Source organism: Musca vetustissima, unplaced genomic scaffold, assembly GCF_032173495.1.
Source record: "Musca vetustissima isolate MV318-11 ecotype Yass unplaced genomic scaffold, APGP_CSIRO_Mvet_v1 utg4709, whole genome shotgun sequence".
NCBI classification, from domain to species: Eukaryota; Metazoa; Arthropoda; class Insecta; order Diptera; family Muscidae; genus Musca; species Musca vetustissima.
The window spans coordinates 272,830-297,283 of NW_026888605.1; the positions used below are offsets into that span (position 1 = coordinate 272,830).

At 38.3% G+C, this 24,454-nt stretch overlaps 1 protein-coding gene across 1 annotated transcript; it reads left to right on the top strand.

Moving 5' to 3' along the window:
* The first annotated feature begins 864 nt into the window (after window positions 1-864).
* On the top strand, window positions 865-7,304 carry LOC133336455 (polycomb group protein Psc). The gene is made up of 4 exons (XM_061544754.1): window positions 865-1,016; window positions 1,790-1,880; window positions 3,163-3,366; window positions 3,500-7,304. The coding sequence occupies exons 1-4, from the start codon at window positions 908-910 to the stop codon at window positions 7,302-7,304; spliced, it is 4,209 nt and encodes a 1,402-aa protein (XP_061400738.1). The 5' UTR covers window positions 865-907.
* The last annotated feature ends 17,150 nt before the right edge of the window (window positions 7,305-24,454 follow it).

Below are 24,454 nucleotides of genomic sequence, written 5' to 3' on the forward strand. Positions count from 1 at the left end.
TTTTACCCCCATAATTTGTTGATTTGGTAAACTTATTTAGATGTTGATAATAATTTTGAAATAATAGAAAAGAAAAATCCCGGAAAACATGAAAAATATTAGAATTTTCCCCCATTTAAAAACATTGCATTCCCCATTAACATTTTCCCATTTGAAGTGTATTTACTAAAATCCACCTACATTTTATGTATTTATTCTCTTTATTTTATATTTATTTGCCTTTACTCTTTATTCCCATATTTTGTACATCATTTTTCGTTTTTGTTACCTTTAATCTAATCTTGAAAACCTTCCACAAAAAATTTACAGTTTCAAAATATCAAATTTCGTTGGCGAAAAACGCAAAACCCAAAAACATACACGGAATTTGTGACACAGAATTATGTCCCCAGTACCGCTACCTGTGGCCAATACAGCAGCATTAACGGCAGCAACAGCAGCTTCGGCGTCATCCACAACAACAACGACAACAGCCATCCACACAAATACAGTCAACATGGCAAATTCTAATACATCCTACAGACAAATGGCACAGGCAACAACAAATGGTGGCCACATAAATGCGACGGCTGTTGCCACGGCGGCATCATCGACGACGTCGAACCCAACTAATGTACAAGCAAATAAATTAAAAATGGCAACATCCACCACCAATACATTGGCAAACAGCTGCATTTCAGCTGAGGCCACTTTGCAACAATGCGATAGCAGCAGCGCCGCCAGTACCACTTCAGAACACAGCTCAGCATCATCATCATCGTCCTCCTCCTCTTTGTCGTCATCGGCACTAAGTGTCAAGAATGAAAATTGTGATACGGTGATAAAAACCGAAATGGAAAACAGCGAGAATGCTCCAGTCGCCGATTCATTGCAAAATGACGGCAACGATCTACAACAGTTGGCAGCTATGAAACACCGGCCCATACTTTTGAGCTCCATGAATCCGCATATTATTTGTAGTTTATGTTTTGGCTATCTGATAGATGCCACCACTATTGTGGAATGTTTGCATTCATGTAAGTATAATCTCTCACGTGTATTGTTGTTGGTATTTTTTTCATGCATTCATTCAAGGCCAAGGTGATATGTTCCTGAACAAAAGGCCTTGGCCTCATTTGGTTTTCTCTTGGTTTTTTTGTGTTTTGCAAATCTTTAAATTGTGTTTGAAGGACTCTATGGGAAAAAAGCAACCCTTAAAACAAGGATCTAAATCGCAAAATGATTACATTTATTAAAGATTCTTATCAAAATCTTGATAGAAGCAGAGATATTTCAAAACATTGGCTGGGTGTTTAAAGAAACATCCCTTCAAATTTCACTCTCGGCCTTAAGGTCTCCAGAATAAAGGGGGACCTGTTACAAACCCAATTTAATGGTAATTTTGTAAAATGATTAATGGTCCTTCGAGTTACGATTTCACCAAAATATCAATAATCCCCATTTTTCAATTAATCGGAAAGAGTTTAAATTGTTTCTCATAAACTAGTTGATCAAAAACATGATTTAATGTAAGAAATTAATAGGTCCATTAGGGATTATCGGAATACATGCATCGTTTTTATATTCCGATATTTGACCAAGGACATTAACTATTGACTTCATATACAAGTCTTTCCATATAAGCTATTATTGATATAGAATAAATCTGGAGATGTAAAAAATGGATTCAATTTCTTTCTTGAGCCATACATAATTTAAAGATTGCTGATTACCATATCAATAAAATATTTTCACTTTTAAACTATTATTAATAATCGATATTTTCCTTTCATTATTTTTCTATTTACAGTTTGTCACAGTTGTTTAATTAAACATTTACGTACGGAACAATATTGTCCACGATGTGAAATGATGATAAATACCGCAAAACCAAACATAAAGTAAGTATAGAAAATATGCAATTGACAGGGTTAACCAAAAATGGAATGATACAAATTTGGAATTAAAAAAATCGAAAACAAAAAATAGAGGAATTTTCACAATATTTTTTTAAGTTTACAATGGAAATAGAAACCCTTTGAAAACTTAATAAATATATTTGTGTTGTATTTCCATACATTCCTTTTTGACACACCCTATAGTGAAATAGTGAAATAAAGAAAATTAAAACAACACTTCAATACACTGTCATGTCACATAGCGCCAAATTAAAATTACCGACGGCAATTTTCAATGCGTCTATTTTTTTTTTCTCCCCTTTGTGCGATGCAGTTGAAGAAATTATACAATTTAAGAAAATTAAATTCCAAGAATGGTGTTACAAAAGTAAGATTCTTAAGGACAGACAGACACTATGCAACAACTACAAACATTCATTAAAATTGTATAAAACCAGACAGGAACATTTCAAACAACAGCAACAACAACAAACACAACCATGACTGACTGACAAACAAACACTCGACTATGAAATGTATTATGAACATTGTACGGAATGACGGTGGTGACGTCGAGGACGGACGACTATGACAGGGTGATAGTTTTCTTTTCTTTAGGCATTACCAAAGCAGCAGCATTGTTGTTGAGGAATGCAAACACCCTGAATTTTCTCCAAGAAGTAATGAGCCTTATAATGAAAACATCTGCGTCAACATTTCATTGCACACCACACACTCTATCCAGTCAGTCAGCCAGCCAGCCATTCGAGTAAAAGTCTGTCCGTCCGTCCGTCCGTCCTCTATCATTTAACCATCTAAAAATTAAAACTAACACAGCAAACAAAACTTGGTGCCTAAAACTCACACACTCTTACCCAGAAGACCCAAATTGTATTATTTTTATTGTGTGTATGTGTTTTAAGGATGAAACGGCGGACGGACAGACAGACTATAATTCCAGTTTTGTTCATTAGTAGTATTTTACCGTCCTTTTCTTCAGCGTCACTTCTAAATGATGATATTGGCTTCTTCATTGGCGGCGACAATGTCATGCTGTTTACCTGTTTAGCATGGTTCACCGTTAGTATTTCTCATTTCTTCTTCGTATTCTACTTAAGCCCTGCATTTGGTTTCGCCCGAACCCAGCCGTTGGCTGGCAATAATCTTTTGGGAAAATCAGCATTGACAAATGGCAAAAAATAAAATATTGAAAAGAATCCCTTTTCTGCGTCTGGATTATTTAATAATTTCTTCTTTTGTCACTCGTGTCTCGTGTCATTTCCAGGCCAGATACAACATTACAGGCTATTGTTTATAAACTTGTGCCCGGTCTCTATGAAAAGGAATTAATGCGTAAAAGAGCCTTTTATAAGGATCGTCCCGAAGAAGCCGCCTTAGCCTCACCCGAACAAAGAGGCGATGATACTGAGCATTTGATTTTTAGTCCCTCCGACTATATGTCAATCTCATTGGAATATGCAGACACAGAGTAAGTATTAATGAATGAACAAAACACCCCTTCCCCCAAAAGGGGGAGGGGAACACATCCTTCCCACAACGAAATCCCCGTGCAATCTTTACTAATTTCACAATCTTCTTTCCTTTTCTTTTTCTGCTTACAGAGAGCTATCCCAATCCGGTCCCGAATATATTGAATTGCTAAAGCCCCGTTATCTTAAATGTCCCGCCATGTGTACCGTTGCCCATTTGAAGAAATTGGTTTATGGTAAATTTGAAATCAATGCCAATCGCTTTACCATTGACATTATGTACAAAGTAAAGACCATTATCCTACTGGACCATTACACCCTTATGGATGTTGCCTATATATACACCTGGAAACGCGATGCTCCCATGCGTTTCTATTTCCGTGTCAAACAATCTCTTAAACCCACAATACGAGTAAAGAAAAATCTTGTACCTCAAACCAAGAAAGAAGTGCCCTTGCCCGATGAGGAAGCCACCAGCAAATTGCTTTCCCAGGCCATGTGTATTGTACATGAACCCACACCTTCCATTAAGGCTGCTGTTCCGGATACGAAAATCTTGGAACCCGAAGAAATTAAACAGGAAAATGAAGCTGAAGTGTCGTCCACAACAGAAACCCCACCCATTGCCCAGGAGGAGGAAGAGCCTAAGCAATTTGAAATTGTACAACCCCAAAGTCCTTCCATTAGCTCACAAGAATCCAACCTTACGGATAAACTCAAAATTACAATTGTCAACAAAGCTGCCAAGGAGAAATCAAGTGAGTCCAAATCTGCCGCCAAGGCCTTAAAAGAAAAACAAAAGGAATTCCACAAAACCTCACCTTCAACCTCGGCCACACCCAAGGACGAACGTAAGGTGGAGAATATCAAATTGAAAATTGATCTCTCTAAACAAAATTCCGTCACCATTATCAACATGTCCGATCCAGAACGCAAGGAAATTGTAAAACCTGTACGTCCAGAAAAGGAATGGAAAGTAAGCAAATCGAAGAAGGAGAAGGATGGCAGTCCGAAGTCGTCGCCCAAATCTTCACCTCACAGTGACCGCAAGAGTAAAACTCCAAGTCCGCTAACAGTGCCACCTCTCACAATAAAAGCTGAACGTATTAGCCCCTTGGCGAAACTCAGCTCCCCTGCCACACCAGCCCCCGCAAGTCCCACTGAAAAGCCTGACGAGGAACAAAAATCTGAATTTTTGAAATCGTTTGCCCTAACCCCCACCAAAAGTGTTAAAGCCGATAAGCCCAATGAACAACAAAGAAATATTTCTAAGGACGTTACGCTTTCTTTCGTACCAAAAACCTCTGCCAAAGAACAATCTTCGTCGCCCGCTTCGTCTTCTTCGTCGAAGCGTAAGAGCAAGGAACCCATTAAAGCTGTTATCAAAAAGCCTAAACTATCACCTCCTTTGGCCACAGAGGACTTCAAAATCAAATTGCCACCCATTCCCTCCAATAACAACTCAAAACCTACGGACAATACAACTTCAAGTAATGCAACAGCCGCCAACCCTAGTGAGAGCAAGAAAACAATGATGCCACCACCGGCGCCTTTGACAGTAATGAAGCCACCATCTCTGATAAAGAAACCCTCCAAACCCGCTCAAAATAAAATATCTGCCGCTCCTCCCGGCTCTCTCACACCTCACCCAATGCATAACAACAATGTCCAGTTAGCAGCACCCGGCAGCCGTACTCCAATTGCCAAAAGGTATCAGCCAATTTTACCCAAAGCTTCCCGTCCAAATCCCTTCGCTAACATCCCCACAGATGTTAACAAGATTCTCAAGGATGCCGGTACCGAAATTAAGAGCATACCGAATGAACCGGTCTCCTCCAAAGTATATGGTCCCAAGGCAGATGCTAACAACAGTACACTAATGGGACCACCACCCATGGCTGCACCTCCTGCCAAGACTAATGCATCAAGCCGTAGCGGTGGCAGTTCCAGCAAAACAAACTCTAATAAAAACAACAGTTATTTGAATCTGGCACTTTTCAATGCCTCGAAATCGAAGGGCAACGAAGTTCCACCTGGTTGCCGAACACCCATGTATACACCAAACTCGCCCATTTACTCACCCAGCTCACCACAATATGTTCCCAACTACAATATACCGACCATGCCTACTTACAAATACACACCAAAGCCTACCAATCCCAATAATTCGTACCTGCAAAGTGTTTTGGGCAATAACAGCCAGATGTCCAGTCTCTTCCCCAGCCCACCTACCAAGAAGGATGGAGGTTCCAACAACAACAATGGCGGCAACAACAATTCCTCTTCGTCATCGTCTAACAATTCCAGCAACTCCAACAATTCGAACACAACATCGCACAGGGCTGAAAACCAGGCACCTAAGCGGGTATATCCATTCGCACGCAGTCCCAGTCCAAGCGAAGATCCCCCAGAGAAACAATTGAAAGTAAAATCTTTACTCACATCCTGCAACATCAATATTCCCTCTTCGTTGTCCATAACCATTACTCGGGAGGATGGTGATCCTTCGTCAAATGGTTCGGCACAAAAACACAAAAGTCCTGTGAATAACTACATTGAGATTTTGAAGTTGCCCGAACAGACTAGCGACAACAGTGAGAATAAACGCGCATCTCCACCAGCCGCTAATTCATTGTTTCCCAATCCCCCCGTAAAACGGGTGGCAACCCCTCCCCTAAATACGACCACAAGCCAGCCAAAGTTACTTCCCCCACCCGCGCCAATTACGAATATGCAGAAACCACCTGTTGCAGCCAATCAAGCTGCCAACAATGTGGTAAACAATAAACCAGCAACTCCCCTAAATATGGGCAAGAATAATAATGGCATGAATAAACCTGTTGCCAACAACAAACCTACCACACCACCCACGAACAATAAGTCGCCTGTAGCACCTATGGACAAGAAAGCCACACCCAGCCCCGAAAAGCGGCCCATGACTAGTCCTGGCGATCAAAAATCTCCCAAATCGCCAAACGGAGATGGTACCGGCAAGAAGTTCAGGCATATTCTGCCGCGACAAATTGCCACCCCCTCCACCCCTGAGGTTAATCTGCCCACCAACAAGCAAAACGGCAATGTCATTGGCACCTACTCATCGCCGAATGGTGTCAATGTCAAAATACATTCCAACAAGAAGGTACAACCAAGTAAGAAATCCCCAGTCAGTCAGCAACAGCAGCAACAACAACATATGTCGGCACCACTGCCCGCAACAGCACACCAGCAGCAAACATTGGTAAATTTGAAGCCTCCCCAACAGTCGCCCACCAACAAGACACAAACCAAAGCCCCCGCCAAATCTCCACAAGGCAGTCGGGCACAGAAAACAAATCAAGCACAAGCTCAGGCCCAAGTACAAGCTGCTGCCGCCGCCGTGGCAGCTGCCAATGCGGCAAATAAACTGAGTCCTTCGCAGAACAACAATGGCATGCCACCATTGCCACCTGTTATGCCACATCCCATGCAGGGCATGTTGCCACCACATTTGGGGGCAGCAGCTGCTGCGGCCAATCAAAATGAGTTGAGTAAATTTCTTAAAGAAAATTTGCTCCGAGCTCAGGTACAAGCTGCCGTGGCCAATCAATCAAACATGTTCTATCCGTACACTGCGAATGCTGCCGCTGCTGCTCAACTGGGTCAATTTAACCCCGCCATGTACAACTACCAGCAAGCCTACATCATGGATCAGTTGTCACGCATGCAAAGAGCTGGCAATGATGCCTTCACCGAATACATGCAGAAGTTGAAGAGCAGCATGGAAATGCAAAAGCCGGCAGGCGTCGACAACAACAAGCCATGTGCTGATGCCAAACAATTGCCGAAATCAGCCTCTAGTCCCAAATCAATGTCCAGTGCAGCACCACACAGCCCCTCAACATCGGCAGGCAATCAAGGTGTCAACACCAAGGAACAGCTAGCGACAAAGACCAAGTAAATCAAAGAGCGATCGGCGGTGATGTTACCCCATTTGTGGGGAAGTAATATCGAAAAAATAAAAGGAATCAAATTCCTTGAAAAAATTATAAATTATCAAAAGAAAAAAAAAGAAGATTAATTTGTGTATGTTTCCTTAAACCACCCACTCTCCTAGGTTTTTAAACTGTACGATTAAGTGTTATTTATTTTAATGTATTAGTTCTATAAGCTCTCATTTTTACGCTCAAAAAAAAAAACTAATCGTTTTTATTGGAATCGCTTGTTTTGTTTTTTAGGGAAGCCTATCTTCCCCTCTCATAGCATTTAAGGCGCTTTTGTTTTAATTTTAGAGTTCGTTTTTTTAAATCATTTTTCAATGAGCGTTGCATTCAAACTCTCCGAGTATTATAGCGTGTACATAAAGACAATAGACATTAAGTATTCTTAGAAAATACCCTGTATAAATTGTACAAAAGAAGTATGTAAATAATTTCAAACTAAAGACTTTATAGTTTTAATGTGAATTTAAAAAGAAAAGAATATTGATAATAAACAAAAACTCCAAATATTTTTATGAAAACATTTTTCGTTTTATTTGGTGGCATTCCCTTCTTTCGGCAGCAATCATCCTCATCTCAACAGCAGACGCGTCTATTTTACCCTCAGAACAACTCCACTTATGCCAAAGGCAATCTTCTTCTTCTTCTTGACAAAAATCCTTCAAAAGATCTTCATATCACAATGAGGGTCACAATACACTCACCCGTACACACACACACACCAACCCAAGCTCACACACAGTGCGACGATTTTCATTGTCGATGACAATAATAATGCGCTACGCTGCTGACGATGATTAAATTTCTGATGATTTATGTGCGTGTGTTCGGTTCTGCCTGCTTTGCTAGCTGACAAACTCGCTGGTTGTTATGGTCTAGCCTGGGTCGGTCTTTTACTGCACACATGCGACAAATGTTGTTGTTGTTTGCCCATAACAAAAATGAAATAAAAAGAAATAAATATCGCCTTTCAATGCGGCGCACATAATCCGCACAGTGTTACGAAATTGAACGTATTGTGTAGAAAGCATTTGAAAATCTGTCGATTATAAAGGAATAAGGTTGAGAACATTAGGAAAGAATCATACTTCGTTCCTTCCACATTTATCCCCAAAATACTTTTCTAATGTTCTCAACCGTAGGTCACATAAAGTCAATGCTAAGGTAAGAGACAGTTCTTTTAGAAAAACTTATAATGCCTCATACGGGCACCGTTTTAAGTATATTGATGGTCCTACGCAGGTCCACCTTAAAGTGGAGTCTATGATAAATTTGTCATTCCGTTTGCAAAACCTCAAAATATTCACCGGAGACCACATAAAGCATATACGTACTTAGCTGGCAGAGGGAGAACATTTGTTCCATAAACCGAGCTTAAAAAAGATTTCCAGGTGTATCGATCTTGTGTGCAGTTTTCCAATTTGAAAAACAATATTTCAATATGTTATTTTCCACTTGATCTTTCCATGTTAGTCTTGGTCTTCCCCTTCTCCGTGAACAATCAGTAGGCTCGCTTTTATATACCTTCGGAGCTGGGACATCCTCATCCTCGATCCCCATCCCCAGCTCGATAAGTCTGACTTTGTCGATGTCTATGTACGACAGATCGACCCGTACATCTTTTCGAAAAGTATTCGACCCATTATGTCGATGTCATCAGCATAGGCAAGTAGCAGTGTTGTTTGGTGTACAGAGTGTCATTTCCGTTTACCTTTGCACTCCTTTTCCTGTTCGCTCTCAAGACATTATTTGTCATCAGCATAGGCAAGTAGCAGTGTTGTTTGGTGTAAAAAGGACATTTTCCAGCAGGACGTTAAAAAGGTCACACCATAAACTGACACCTTGTCTGAACCCTCGTTCCGCATTGAATGTATCCGAGAGGTCCTTTCCGACTTTATCCAGTTAAAATTATCCTGCATAGCCGTATTAATTTTGCAGGAATGCCGAAAGCAGACATGGCTTTAAGCTCAGGGCTGTTGAATGCGGCTTAATAGTTCGAGGGTCTTTTCCAGGATTTGCCGCAGTGTAAAAATCAGGTCTACGGTGGATTTGTGAGGTCTGAAATAGCATTTGTATGGTCCAATAATGTCATTGGCCGTTCAGTCGTTCACATAGCACGCTGGATAACACTTGATATGCGATGTGAATGAGACTAATTCCCTTATAGTTGGTACACATCGTCCTGTCTCTTGTGCACTGGACACAGGATGCTGAAGATCCAATCAGTGGTCATACATGCTCAGTTGGTTCATGCTCCTAACCAGCATCTGACCGCCGGCTTTGAATAGTTCAGCTAGTAACATGTCAGCATGTAACATCTGCTGTTTTATTATTCTTCAGCCGATTGATTGCTATTCTGTCATCTCTTTTTGCTTCTGGGGTATCTTCTCCACCGCCACTATTTGATACCTCAGCACGCTATCTCCATCTGTCAATAAGTTTCCTTCTTCATCTGGGGGATGGCCTGCACCAAATACCTCGGTTTGGTTTTTTAATCGTTGTTAAAATTTCCGGACTTTATTCTGACTCCTGTACATCTCGATTTGCTCACGTTCTTCTTGGTCCTTCTTCTTTTTTCTGAAAATACGTTTCTCCTCTCTCCGTTTCAATAAATATTCTTCAGAATAAAATTCTATGCCGATGCATAAATCAATATTGGTCAACTGTTTACGATAGCAATCTGACTTCTGGCTTCAGGAATGTAAGACTTCGCATGACCCTCCACGAATATACCTTGTATACATTTAAAAAGATATTATTTTTATAAATAACCAGTCTATGGGATACTTTAATAAGAATTTCTGATTTAAAAATAATTGAAGATAAAGAAAGAAAATATATACGACACGATTTTTTAATGTTTCTGGTCCGCAGACGGCTGGAATGTCCTCGACGTTATCAAAGCCATAACTACATATCTGATTTCGTAACACTGTGTAACGAAATTTAGAAACAAAACAGAACCGGCAAACATTAGAAACGGCAGCACAAACGAAAACAACAACAATTACGTTGATGATGAAAAACCCGCGCTTACGCACAACAAAGAGCAGAGAAACGACCGGCAACAACAACAACAAAAACCCAAAAACTTCGAAAATAAATTCCTTAACCGGAAATAACAGAACAACGGCAACAACAACAAAAACAACCACATCAACTATAACAGCGGCAATAGCACGAAATAACCTTTTGGCACAAAACCATCACAGATGAGAGAAATAATTCGACCCACAGCTAAAAAAAACCGACAGACTGAGACGCACACACACACACACTCACACCCAAACACATTATCATATCGAAAGAAGAGCGTTTATCTCAACAATCGCATCCGAACGAAAGCATTCAATTTGCTGTTGTTGCTGTAATTGTTAGAATATAAATGTGGCCGCTGTTGTTGTTGGAGTTTTTTCCTTGGTCTGGTTCGCTGGCATTTGGTTTTCCTCCACAACGATTGCTGGACTGGACTGATGGTGGTGGGTTTTCCGTGCAACGTCCCTTTGGCAATTCACTACAATTTGTGGCACTCACATACACACACACTCACACCCATGCAAACAATCACACACACGCACATTGTGCCAAACTACCAAACTTCCATTTGATTACGGTCGCTCTCATATTTAATTCGACACCCATTCTCGGGGCGCATATCGCAAAAGTTGAGTCGGTGTCGATTCCTTCTGCGTTTTCCCATAACAACAAAAACAGAAGTGGAAAAACAACAACAACGACATTCGATGTTCAACAATTCTCCATATCTCTGGCATTTTGGCCTTCGTCACAAATACGAAAATGTGGACCAAAAGGAAATCCCCAATAACAAAACAGAAAATACGAATAAATGCTATGCCACGATAAATAAGGCAAAACGAAATCCGACTAAGGCGGCAGCCTTGCTTTAACTTCACTATTTTGCTGCTATGCTCCCCATCACCTCTGCTCTGGATGGGGGTAGGGTATATGTTGCATTCACAACTAAAGTTGAGTTGTTTGTTGTTGGTAGGTAGTAGTGCATTCATTCGGTTGTTCGTTAGTTCGTGCTACTCCACAGAACAATTTTGAAAAGGCATTATATACTCGTGAATACATACAAACAGACATACATATAGTGTAATAATGTACATACATAGTTTGTATGTTCGGTGTGTTTATGTTGTTTGTTATGTGCATGTGTGTGTATGTATGAATGTACCGAAAAGTATCTGTAAGTACGTGGTATGGTGTGTAGTTGGGTAAATGGCAATGTTCACGGATGAACTGTGCAGTACATGAACAATGAGTAGGGTTGCCATGAGATATATTCATTTTTCTAATTCTGGAATATAATATTGTATTAACATTAGGGGAACAGAATAGATTTTAGGGAGAGGGAGATAAACACTTCAAAAAGTCTAGGAATTGCTTTACTGTTCTCATACCTCAAAGGGAATTTTCAAAATAAAAAATGGGATAATAGGAAAAATATAAAATCTTCATAGGCGATAGCCAGATGGAAATCCTATAAAATGTTCACATAATTGAATCCTGGATAAGATAACAGCAAAAAGAAATTAAGTGTTTTTACCAAGGCTTAGTAGAGCTTCTGTTATGCGATTTACAGACAGAGTGTGATGTCTTGAGATGTTACTGCAATATTAGACACTGTGGGTTACGATACTTGTAATACAAGTTGAAGACTTAGTGTATGCCAAAACATTTCAAAATTCCGATATTGTGGGATTACCCTACCTACATCTTCAGATAATCACTATAACACAAACTTGTCCATCACAACTTCTGATTGTTAAGAAGTCTTGTAAGGACTTGAAAGGATGGATGAACATTAATGTTCTAGTTCTACGTTCAATCCCGTAACTAACAATGACCACTGAAAGGTCTTATTTTTATGATACTTGAATTTCCTGTCTGTACGAAAGGTCTTTTACTGGGATACTTCTATAAAAAGTTTTCGGTTTTCTGATTATGTATAACCAATATAAACTTTTATGATGACCCTGGGATTTGTATTTAAAAAATATTTTTATGAAGTCATTGATACTATCCTGATTTTAAGGGCTTGAAAGGTTGGATAAACATTACGTTCAATCTCCTAATTAAATGAAGTTTGAAGTCCCCAAATGGCGCTTGCAGTATCCTTGCCCCAAATTAATTTCGCAGCGTATAGGGGCAAGCCTGCTAACAATAGCAACACGCAATGCGAGAAAGAATTATCGGGGATTTTACCAACTTGTAAAACAACAAACAACAAACCGATTGGTGCAGGCACATCTTCCTGTAGAGATGAACAAGGAAACCTAGTGACATATACAGATAGCGTGTTGAGGTATCAAATAGTAACGGTGAAGAAAATATCAAAAAACCCATAACAGATGAAGGTATAGAGTATATACCACGTAGCCAAGATGAGGTCACAATACCAATCAATCATTCACATTCGTCAGCCCTATCCCTTCAGTGGTATTAAAAGCCTCGTCTGCGTTCGGCATTCCTTCAAAATTAATAGGCTCTGCATGATAACTTTTGCTGGCACACGGTCAGCAGTTAGAGTCGGGAATGAACTCTCGGAGCCCTTCAATACCGAACAAGGATTCAAACAATGGGTCATGGTACCTATTTAACATCCTGCTGGAAAATATCATACGAGATGCAAACTGAACAGAAATGACACCCTGTACACCAAACAGCAAATAAATAAGCAATTTTGAAACACGACCACCTATCGCCAGACCAAACTCACACTCTACAAGACGCTGATACTACCCGTGCAGGTGTATGGATCTGAACCATAGGTACTTGAGCAAGCTGATGAGGGAGCTCTTGGAGGTTCTCCGAAAGATTTACGGGCCGATCTGCATCGATGGAGCATATCGTCGTCGAATGAACCATGAGTTGTACCATCTATTCTCGGGCATCGAAATAGACGTAGCGAGATATAGCGTAAATCACTGCTAGCACCCCACTTTTTCAATAATTTATTTATTTATTTTTTTTTTAATATTTGGAACTTATTGTTTTACGAAACTCCTGTTTTTTTATATGTGTTTATTAAAACCTTAACTAAATTTGCACACCATGGTAACCCTGTTCAATGTTCAACTGGCCTTAATGATATTTGAGAGCATGTAAACAGAATAAATACATGCTAACGAACGAACTACGAGTTTGAACAACAACTACAACAGCAGCAGCAACAAAATTAACGACTAAAAACAGGCTGCATTATCTTCAACTCGTAACTGAACTGAACACTGCCAGTAGCAACAACAACAACAGCAGCATTAAAACTATCCAACCTACAAAAAACAACAACAAAACAGACACACTGTAATTACGTCGTCAAACTGAATACGAATCGAAAAATATGAAGAAAAAATACTCAGCCACGAAATGAGTCCAACAACACACAAATAACAACAACAACGATGACGACGACTATATATAAAGCAATGAATGCGGTGGCTATGACGACGTCGACCGAGCAGCAGGCCATAGCGCGATGTTAATCATCATTATAAACAATTTAAGCTAAGACTGGTTGCAACGAACAAACAAAGAGTTGTTGGCCCGACCTAAAACTAAAGTGGGCCACACACGTCAAACATGTGCGTTCGATCGGTGTGAAGCCCCTAGCCCACACACGTCAAACGGATCCACAAAACTTCATTTCGAATTTATTTTTGAAGCGTTAAGATGGACAGCGATAGCGATGACGGAAAAAAGGCCAAACATTTTTATTTAATTTAAATGTATTAAATACTTTTATTTCATTCCGGGAAAAACATTTTTATTTGCCAGACTGTAGAATATGTGTAAAAAAATATCAAAAAATCTTCCAAAACGTTTTTTTGCATATGTTTGATATTGTCCGCTGATGTGCACTCCACGAAATTTCGCAACAAATGAGAAAATATCCACACACCAGCCCACAGACGTCAAACATGTGCGCGTCGCACAACGAAAAATTAAAAATTTTTAATTTCTTTCGATCGGTGTGCGCACCGGCAAATCGGTGTGAACACCGTACCACACACGTCAAACATTGCTTCGATTCACACCGATCGAACGCACTTGTTTGACGTGTGTGGCCCACTTAAGCAACGTCGACCAAAAAAAAAATGTTGTTTAGCACAGCAGCAGAAGCACTACTTGCCAAACTACAACACGAAAAACTACTGCTATGTACAACAGCAACGAAATTGTTTGAGGCAACAGCACAGCAATAACAACAAGCACAAGGAACATTGCCCCCAAAACACTGCTCAAGAGAAAGAGGAGGGCAGAGATTTCATACCCCAAGCAATGACAGAGACTGAAAGGAAACATGCCGCACCACAACGACAAACGAGTACATAAATAATTCACATTATAATTTCTGTTATAAATATACACTACGAGTACATACATACCCCATATGTACTCTCCTCCATCTCTCCTATATACAGTGAGTCTTTGTCGAACAACCACCATCACTACCACTCGAACCGACTCTCTCCCATGCCCTTTTATAGGGTTTTATTATTTATCGGCATATCTGTTTTATTATATTTTTCATTTTATTGCGAACGAACAAAGGACCGAACAAACGAAAATACATAAATGGAGAACGAGTAATCACCCCAAATATGCCGCACCAAGTTACGTTTCAAAGCCGGGCACTTATGGCCATAAACAATCTCTTATCAGTGCCATCAACATCATCATCGACGACGACGATGACGACGTTGTAGTTGTTGTCTTTATCCACATCCAGTTAGCCCAGTTCAACATGAAACGAGAGGAAGATGCTCGCTGTGTGAGTGTGTCCCTGTATGTGTGTGTGTGCATGTTTGTTGTATAAGAGTTGTTTGGCAAAGTTATTAATTCAATTTGGAAATTGAATTATCAACTGAACGAACAGATACGTCCGTCCGACCGACTGAACGACCTCTGCGCCAATGTACTCGTACGCAGCGGCAAACCCCATCATCATCCATGAGGAGAAGTATGTAACTCAATGCTACACATCTTCAGACAATAAACAGCTCAGCAGCCATCCAAGGCAACCAATGTGTTCGTCTGTCTGTCTGTCTGTCCGTCCGTCAATCAATATCCATGCAACAGAGCCAGTAAACTTGTGGCATAACTCCCTTATACGGGTTTCTTGATTTGTTCTCGTTTGTCGTTATGTATGGCCGGGTAAAGAGATGGGGGAATGCTAAGGTGACAAGGGGACGTATGAATGCCACAAAAAAGTGTGACTTTATGGTTGTCTAAGGGTTCATCAAAATTACAGTATCGTGCCGAATAGTGCAGCTTTTGGTGGATTGTGTGTTGACAAAAGAGAATTGGAAAAAAATCATTAGGTCGGTGGCGCCCAACAGGAAAATATACAGGATTTCATTTACTGTAAAAAAATAATTTCGGGGGGCACACCCCCCCCCCCTCTCCTACGTTGCTGGCGGTCAACATCTTTTATGTGAAAGATTGGATCCTGCAGAGATCTAGGTGCTTTGGATTACTTGTATCTGCTAGTTATGTGAAGTGTGAAACTTATTTGAGGAACTTTTTTACTTATTGAGAACCCAAAAAGCCGTATTCAATCCAAATAGTTTGGAAAATGGGGCTGAGGCTTCGAACAATCGGTACTTATAGTAACTCACGGGAAACAAAATCTTATACGGGGTTTGATGAAAAAATAACCGTTGCCATATGATCAAAAAATTGGCCGTTTTATAACTGTCTTGTCGCCTCCACGTTATCCCACTCAGATGTATTACTCCAGTGTCTGCGTTGATTCCAATACTAGAAACACTTCTGAAACACGCTTTAAGGAGCTGTTAGCTCCTGTTTCTACACTTCCCTTTCATTGATGTCTTCAGTTTTGAGAAGCGACCAGGATTTGCATCGTCATTGTCATCTTCTCGGCCTTTCATAAACCGGTTATAACACACTTAAACCTGAGTTTGATAGATTTTTTTTGCTTTTTTTTAATAGTAAAAAAATCGTAGAATATCACCATATCCATATCAGCTGTGTTGATATTTGTCAATGTTATTGTGTACATAAACCTCCACAATACCATGGCCGTGTACTGTACCACATAAAATGTAAAAGCAGTATAGAATATTTAAGTACTTGTCAATGTCGGTTGTGTTAGTGAGATTGTTATTTATGTAAAATATATGCCTGTGGAAAACACGTCTACGTATATTGAGAACCATAGTATATACATACCTAAATATATTGATTTATATACACATACATAAATGTATGTACATAAAATTGAAAGTTGATAAGGTGGTAGACAGGAAATAATATCACGTTTTGCCTTCCCATTATTTGGGAATTTCTCAAATTGGAATGATTTACTAAGAAGAAATATAAATGAACTGGTATTGGCAACTGGTACTTATTTCAGGTTTTATGATTAACAAATAATTTTCGTCTAAGGATCGGTTACACAACATGTATAGCTAAAATTTTGCCAAATTGTATATTTCGTATTGAAGGATTTTCAAGCCAAAATTAATTGGATTGTTGTTTAACTCAGTGGCTAATGAGAGGGGAATTTTAGCAGGTGTGTTGCTGAGTAGGCGTTTTTCCTTCTCTTTCCATCCAAAACTACACGGCTTCCGATAGGCCATTAAGTATCTGTCTTTGTCGTTTTGTATAAAATCTCTATTACCGGGACCCTGAAGAAAACTAATATTCAGTCAGTCGATCTATCTTCACAAGTTTCGTCTTTACAGACTTTTACAACTCTAAATGAAATCTTGTTGAAATCTAGCTTTCCTCATAGGTCTAAAATGCACTGCGGAGCATATGAAGTTTTGCTGAGGTTGTTATGGTTGTTCATTTTAAGAAAACGCACGAACCACTCATTGCAGAATCGTTCCTATGCCGTTTTGTGTTTTATCCTACTAATGAACCTCTGGGGAAATTACCTCAATATGTAAATCCACCCACTCATTTGTTGAAACTTTCAACGAGATTCTTTAAACTTCAATGAGCGGATCAGTAGTACTAAAATATGTGGAAACCTAAATTTATTTTAGTATTTCTCCCATTCCGACCTCTTCCACTAATATAATTGATATTTGATTAAAGGTCAACTGCTTCTTTTTACACTGGTAACTTTTCCGGACTATGTTTCCCGAAGTGAAACCCCATTGCAGGCAAAAGTCTTGATTTATTTGACCACCTAAATATTCTGGGGTAAATATATGTAACGGCATAGAATCCAAATTTTGTCATTATTCACATTGACCATCTAAGCAGTTATGCTCGATGTTGGGATCATAATTATGGATTCTAGAGTTTTTAAATCCATTTAATCCCTCAATATTATGCCATCATTACCAAAGACAGAATCGGACTTCTGTACATGTCTAAATCAACTCAGCTAGTAGAGGTATGAAAATCGATATTTTATAAGATGGGCCTAGAGCCAATATTTCGTGGCGTTATAAACTCTTGGTAAGTAGGGTATAAACACTTAGTAGTGAACAAAGTAATCATTTTAAAATGCGGGTTTCTAAGACATTTCGCTCGAACTTATTGCATATTTTTCATAAGGTGGTCAGACTAAAGTTCTCAAGTATCTAATCTGAGGAAATCTCAACTTCATTTCTCACCTTATCCTCAGACAAGCAAATCCTATCCGCCAAAATGTATTCAATGCCATGAAATACTTTATTTGACAAAGTTTGTGGGCAAAGATATCCGAAACATATCGTTAGCTAAAATGCAAAAAGGCGTAACTAACAAAAACATAATTGTGTAGGAGAAGCAAAAAACAGTTTTGAATGAAAACTATAAACATGTCAATGGAAATGAAAAAGTATGTCCGGCAGGGTGATATTGCATATGATGAATAATAAACTACAATAAACCTTTTTTGACCGCAGACGTGTAAAACTTTGTCAACACATGTAGTTTATTGACATTCACAATATTCATTCAAAAAGTCAATTTTCAATTTTTTGTTAGTTACGCCTTTTTGCATTTTAGCCGACGATATGAAGGTTTATATACATTTTCTTGGTATAATTCAGCTACGCAATTTCCAGACCCTTGAAAGAATATCTATTTTTTTTTTTCAAAAATGTGTTGCTTAAAACCCTGAGTTTGTCTTTAGCTGAGTTTATATTTTACAACAATTTCTATTCATAATCTGAAATTCACATCTTTCTTAATAGAGCATGAGATATGGTCTTTATATTATCAATCAAAACTAGTTTGAAACAATTTATGAAAGAATATTATTAATTCACAACAAGCACCAGGGTTGATTCCATCAAATACAACCCTGTACCAACAACCATGACGAGCAAACAAACCAACAACCGAACAAGTACTCGTTGCGAGCGTCTTTAATTATATCCAATATTCCTTTATTACATCAAAGACGGATGTCGACGGAAGCCAGAGGTCTTCACTTGCCTATGGACGGACAAAGCAGAGTGACTGCTACGACGACGACATCTGAGTTACACCCTTAATTAGAGTGTGCGGTTGGTTGGCTGCTTCGTTCTAGTGCGTCGTTCGTTCATCGTTATTTCGAAATTATTTTGTAACATGAAAAGTTTTCTCTTGTGTTGTTGTAGCTGTTGTTGTTGTAGTTTTTGTTCTTTATTTCGTACTTAACAAAAGTCATTTGCTTTCGTTCTTTTTTATTAATAATCATAAAGGTATGATTAGGGCGGTCTGTGCTACCGTGGTAGCCGAGTTCTCTGCATAAACAGGTCAACGATGGTTAAATGGTGGTGGTTTTTACCAATTTTCAAAGAACAGCGAGACCTCCGGAAGTTACACAAGTTGATGGTTGAAGTCAAGAACGTTAAAGATTTTCGACCTTCACCCTTTTTAATGGTCGATGTTCCCTAAGGTGAACTTATAATTGTGTAGGGTTCAATTTAGTTCCGTAGATTTTTTTTTCTAACTACAATTTGAGATTTTCTCACCAAAAAAGAAATTGAAAGTAGGCCATTAAATCTTGCAAATGAAATAAATCTAAAACAACTTTGAAATTATTTTTATTTATGCACAAAATCGCATACGATGCACATAACTGTCGGTGCCCTGAGGATTCAACCATACTAATAAAATAACATGACAATGGATGTTTCTTTGTACGCTGGAACTTCCGACAATAATGAGAATTTTGATATGTCCGATCTTATACTGCCTCCATCATGCAACAACCTCTAAATTGTTGTAATAATTTTCATTTTTTTTTTTGTTTTTTGTTTTTAACTTGGTACGTTGCATGATAAAAAGTAGTAGAGAAGTAGGGAGACTGGGGCACCTTCGGCAATCGCGTTTTCGATATGAAGCTCTCACCGTACATCACTAGCCTCGATACATACATCTCTAGCTCCTATACTTATTAAGATGCACGTTTTTTTGTATTTTTATAGACGTTTTCGTAATATTTCCATTTCATTTCGTAACTATTTTTGGTATATAACTTTTCAAATTATAAGGCAGTATTATTAAAAAACCGTTAATTACAATGTGCATTCTTATAAAAATAATTTAAAATATAGAAGATTGATAGAAAAAAATAAAAAAAAAATTAAAAAGTGCATTCGGGGTACATTCGGCATTTTAAAGTGAGCCACATTCGGCCATATACAGATAGCAATATTATTTCCTTAAAATGTTTAGGAGTTTGTCTTTAAAAACAATCATGGTTGTATTCCCGAAAATTCGATAGAAAACACCAATTTCTGATAGTGTGTGTGACCTTGAGATATCAACGTCCGTCGCTAGAAAATATAGCCTTAGAAGTCAAACTTTGAGTCGCATATTAAAACAAAATGGAAAATTTGGAGGATCTGAATTTCAACTACACTATGACTATGGTGCCGAATGTGCCCCATCAAATGCCGAAGCTACACCGGGTAGGGGCGCATTCCGCGAATTTGACTTTTTTATAAAACTTAAAAAAATTTAACTAATACTGATTTATTATATCTTTTTGTAGTAGTTTTTATAAGTAAGTGTCAGAGGGCAATGATCAGCCATAAAGTTTTTATATATGTTGAATATATACTGAGATATAGAGCTCTAAACAAAAAGTGCCGAATGTGTCCCAGTCTCAGGATTTCAGTATGATATTTTTCCCATCAAATTCATTACACATAGTTATTAAATAAAATAAAACTAAAAATTTTTCTTATCGCATACTTATTTTTCTAAGCTTGCCTCACTTAAAAAATATACATAGTTTCTGCAGCCTAATACTAAACTAAATAGAAACCTACGATATATCTATAAATATCATTACAACTATATTATCTCCTAAAAATATGTTAAAAAAAAGGAGCCCTTATCGTTTTTTATATTTTTTACTTACAAACTAAATCTAAGCAAGGAATATTTACATGGGGTTTTCGAGGGATAGGATTTATTTGCAATATTTACAACATATACAAGATTGAAAAAGAGTTGGTCATATCTATATAGAAGACCTTCTTCATTCAACGTGGCTAAAATGCTCGGATGCCTATAGTTGGCCCGAATTAACCTTTCGACATCTATTTCGTGTAAAAGACTATCTTTTATTAACTTATTATCTAAAGTTACCACTCGGTCTGAGCAACTAAGAGCTTTAGCCACCAGAAAATTATCTATACGGCTGAAGTATATTACTCTAGTAGTCGCCAGATTCCATCTACCTCTTGTATATAAGTAGGCTAACATTAACAGATGCTTTGATAGCGCGCTGGTAGGAACTAAATATGCGTTTAATCTGCCATTAGCATTCCCTGCATGAGCGACAAATATGTCATCGGCGTATGCTAGAAGTAATTGCTTACTTTACCAGGTTTCAAGATGGGTACAGTTGTTGTCCTCTTCCGTGAAACCGAAAAATTACCCAAATTAATGCAATGATTGAAGATAGTTGCAATGCAGTACCATTCGTCTTCATTAACACAAAGTCAGGGATTCGGTCAGGTCCTGGGGATTTGCGACTATATCTTCTCTTTAACCCTGCCCCAGTATTGGTAGCTTTCAGGAATTTATCGATATATTAGGTTGGGGAAAAAGAAATCCATTATTTTTTTGTTTTATGCATTCTGTTGAGGGTTACAGGGTGTTAAAAATGGAAGTGAACAAAGGGAAAATTCGGTACATTTTACAGTTTTCTTTCTTTAACAAATGCGGCTAAAATTGTGAATGGTTTTTATGGTTCCGATACTGTAACAGCCAATTATGTGCAATTTTGGTTTCGTAGATTCCGTTCAGGAATTTTTGATATTAAAGATGCACCTCGCACAGGTAGGTCTTAACATTGTCCACGAGCTAAAAATCGGCCATAAAACAGATTTAAACCATATACAATTGACCAGAATTGGCCAACAGGAGAGGTGTCGTCTTCCACCAGGACAACGCTAGGCCCCACAAATGGTTAGTAACTCGCCAGGATGGGAAGTTTTAGTGCATCCGCCATACAGTCCGGACTTGGCACGAAGCGATTATCATATTTTTGCATTGCAAAATTTCTTTAATGATAAACAATTTGTATCTAGGGAGTATTTTGAAAATCGACTACTGGAGTTTTTTGCAAATAGAGAGGAGGACTTGTATGAGAGAGGCATTATGAAGTTGCCTTTAAAATGGCAACAAACCATACAACAAAACCATTATTGCCACTAAGTATTTCAAGGATGATTTTTAGTACAACAATACTGGGAAGGGTATGTTGAGATAAATGACGTATCTGAACGATTTAAATAGCAAATTCCGGCGATACATTTAGATCCGGTAAATGCTCGCATGATATCCTTATATGGACCTATTTCAAAACATGAAATTTTAAATACAACTTTTAGTCCTTGGCTCCATGTCATAACCAATTATTAGATATGATTTCCTGAAATCTAGATGAGGCACATATTTTAATTTGAAGCCCTAGACGGGACACATATCATAATTTGAAGTTGAATCAGAGGAGACATAAGTATAGTTTACAAAAATATAAACTTTAAAAATATGTAAATCGGTTTGAATTAATTTGTCAGATATGGTTCGAATAATTTACTGTGATCTTTATATAGGTTATACTGATAAAAGGAGGACATGCCTCTGAGATGGGGAAATCCATTTGGAAAAATCACACTAAATATGTGAGGATTCAATTGTATTTGCGATTATATTCATTCGGACTTGTTAAAATATATACGAATGTATGACAAAGGCAAATTGGTTGCCTCGGCGAGGGAAATAACAAACGATATTAATCAAAAAATTAATTTTTTATTAGAAGTTTTACGATAATGCTCGTTAATCTAACTAGACCCACTCGTTATTTGACGATGGCAAAAATTTATATAAATTGGGGTTCTGAAGTGGGAGAATTTCGTTTGAGACATTTTTGCTGTTCCATGCTATTATTATCAATTGAATTTAACCGAATTTTCGTTTTACAAACTGCTGACAAATGAAATTGCAGAGAATAAAAATAAAAATCCCAAAAAAGAAAAAAACTACTGCAATTTAGATCAACAACAGCAGCAGCTACATTCAAATTCCAAAACAATAGCTCTGAAATCAAAACGGTCTTTGAAACCACTCAAGAAGAGTGAATGTTCAACATAGTCCCCTTCACCCTTTCACCGTTCATCCCTTGCGTTGTACCAACCAACCAACCATCCATACATCCATTCATTTATCCATCCATTCCACTTTCCAAAGCATTTAAATTGCTTGTCTTGTTGCTTTACGTAAAGCAACAACTCGACAACAACAACAACAAAAAACGCTTTTAAGGCAAAATATTCATGCTGAAGCGTAGCGAAGAGCTCACAGCTCACAAGAGCTTCATTGAGGACAGCAGAGATGGATGGTTGACTGCTTTTGGATGGGATGTCGCTGCTGTCGTCGATGCCCGAGTGGATGGATGGATAGATGGCTGGTTGGATATTTGGGTTTCGGTAGCACATTTCATAGCTGGCATTGTGGTCTGTTGCTGCTGCTGCTACTGATAGCTATGTATTCACTTGTACGTATGTACATATGTATGTAGCTATGTGCAATATGAATGAGTGACCACAGTCGACTGAGGAGTATATAAAAGTCATACATACATATTTATGGTTATGTGAGTACATGATATGATGAAGGAGAAAATATATGTAGACAGACAGGCTTCTCTCAAGCATCTCGTTAGAGTATACAAATTGTACACACATACATAGTTACATATGTTTTGTGTGTACCAAAATCTGTGTCGACATAAATGATGGGCTTTCAAAATTGCATGAATTGTGTTTGACATTATGAATGCTTGTTTGGAACCCTAGCGTGCCATGTTTCAGATTCAGATGAATCAACATAAGAAAAATACTGCAACAGCATGAATACAATGGGACAGTTATTGTCCTGCGACTGACTGATGGCATCGTCAGTTGTCTTTAATGGACTTTTAGCAAAAACGCGATGTCCTCTACTATGAAAGAACAAAACGGAAACTATACGCCTTCTCTTACCCCTCCCCCTACAGAGAATTCTTAAGCACATGTGTTGTATTCTACATGTCCCCTCACCCCACCACACTCTTCTAATTTACTAGTTAGTTTTTCTTGCTTTCCCAGTGTTTTCTTTTGATTTCCATCTATGTTGTTAATTTATTTTTTAGTTGTTTTCCTTCACATCGTTGTTCGTAAAAACTACATTGGCTGGATGTTGTTGTTTTTCTGTCAGCCTCACACAACAATTATTCTTCCCCCCGTACTTTCCACGATGGGTTTTTATGAAATTCTTAGTCTATCTCTTTCTCACTCTTTACACCGAGTATGTGTGAGCATCGATGAGGTATGAATGTGCCCATATCTCAGTCAACGAATAGATTTTTAATTTTTTTGTCTATCCGGCATAAATAAAACAGGCATAGGATATGGGTGTTTCCATTAAAATATAAAAATGAGCAAAACGAGAAGGTTGGTAGATTACATGTTGGTATTGCAATGAGGTGATGTATTTTATGTCCATGTGTTCAATTCCCCAACAAAGTTTATACTGATCATGCACACATTAAAGCTAAATTTTGTATTTTGTAATGTATGGATCAATATCCTCATTCTTTCAAGATAGTTTGCATATATTTTAGGTGTGTAAT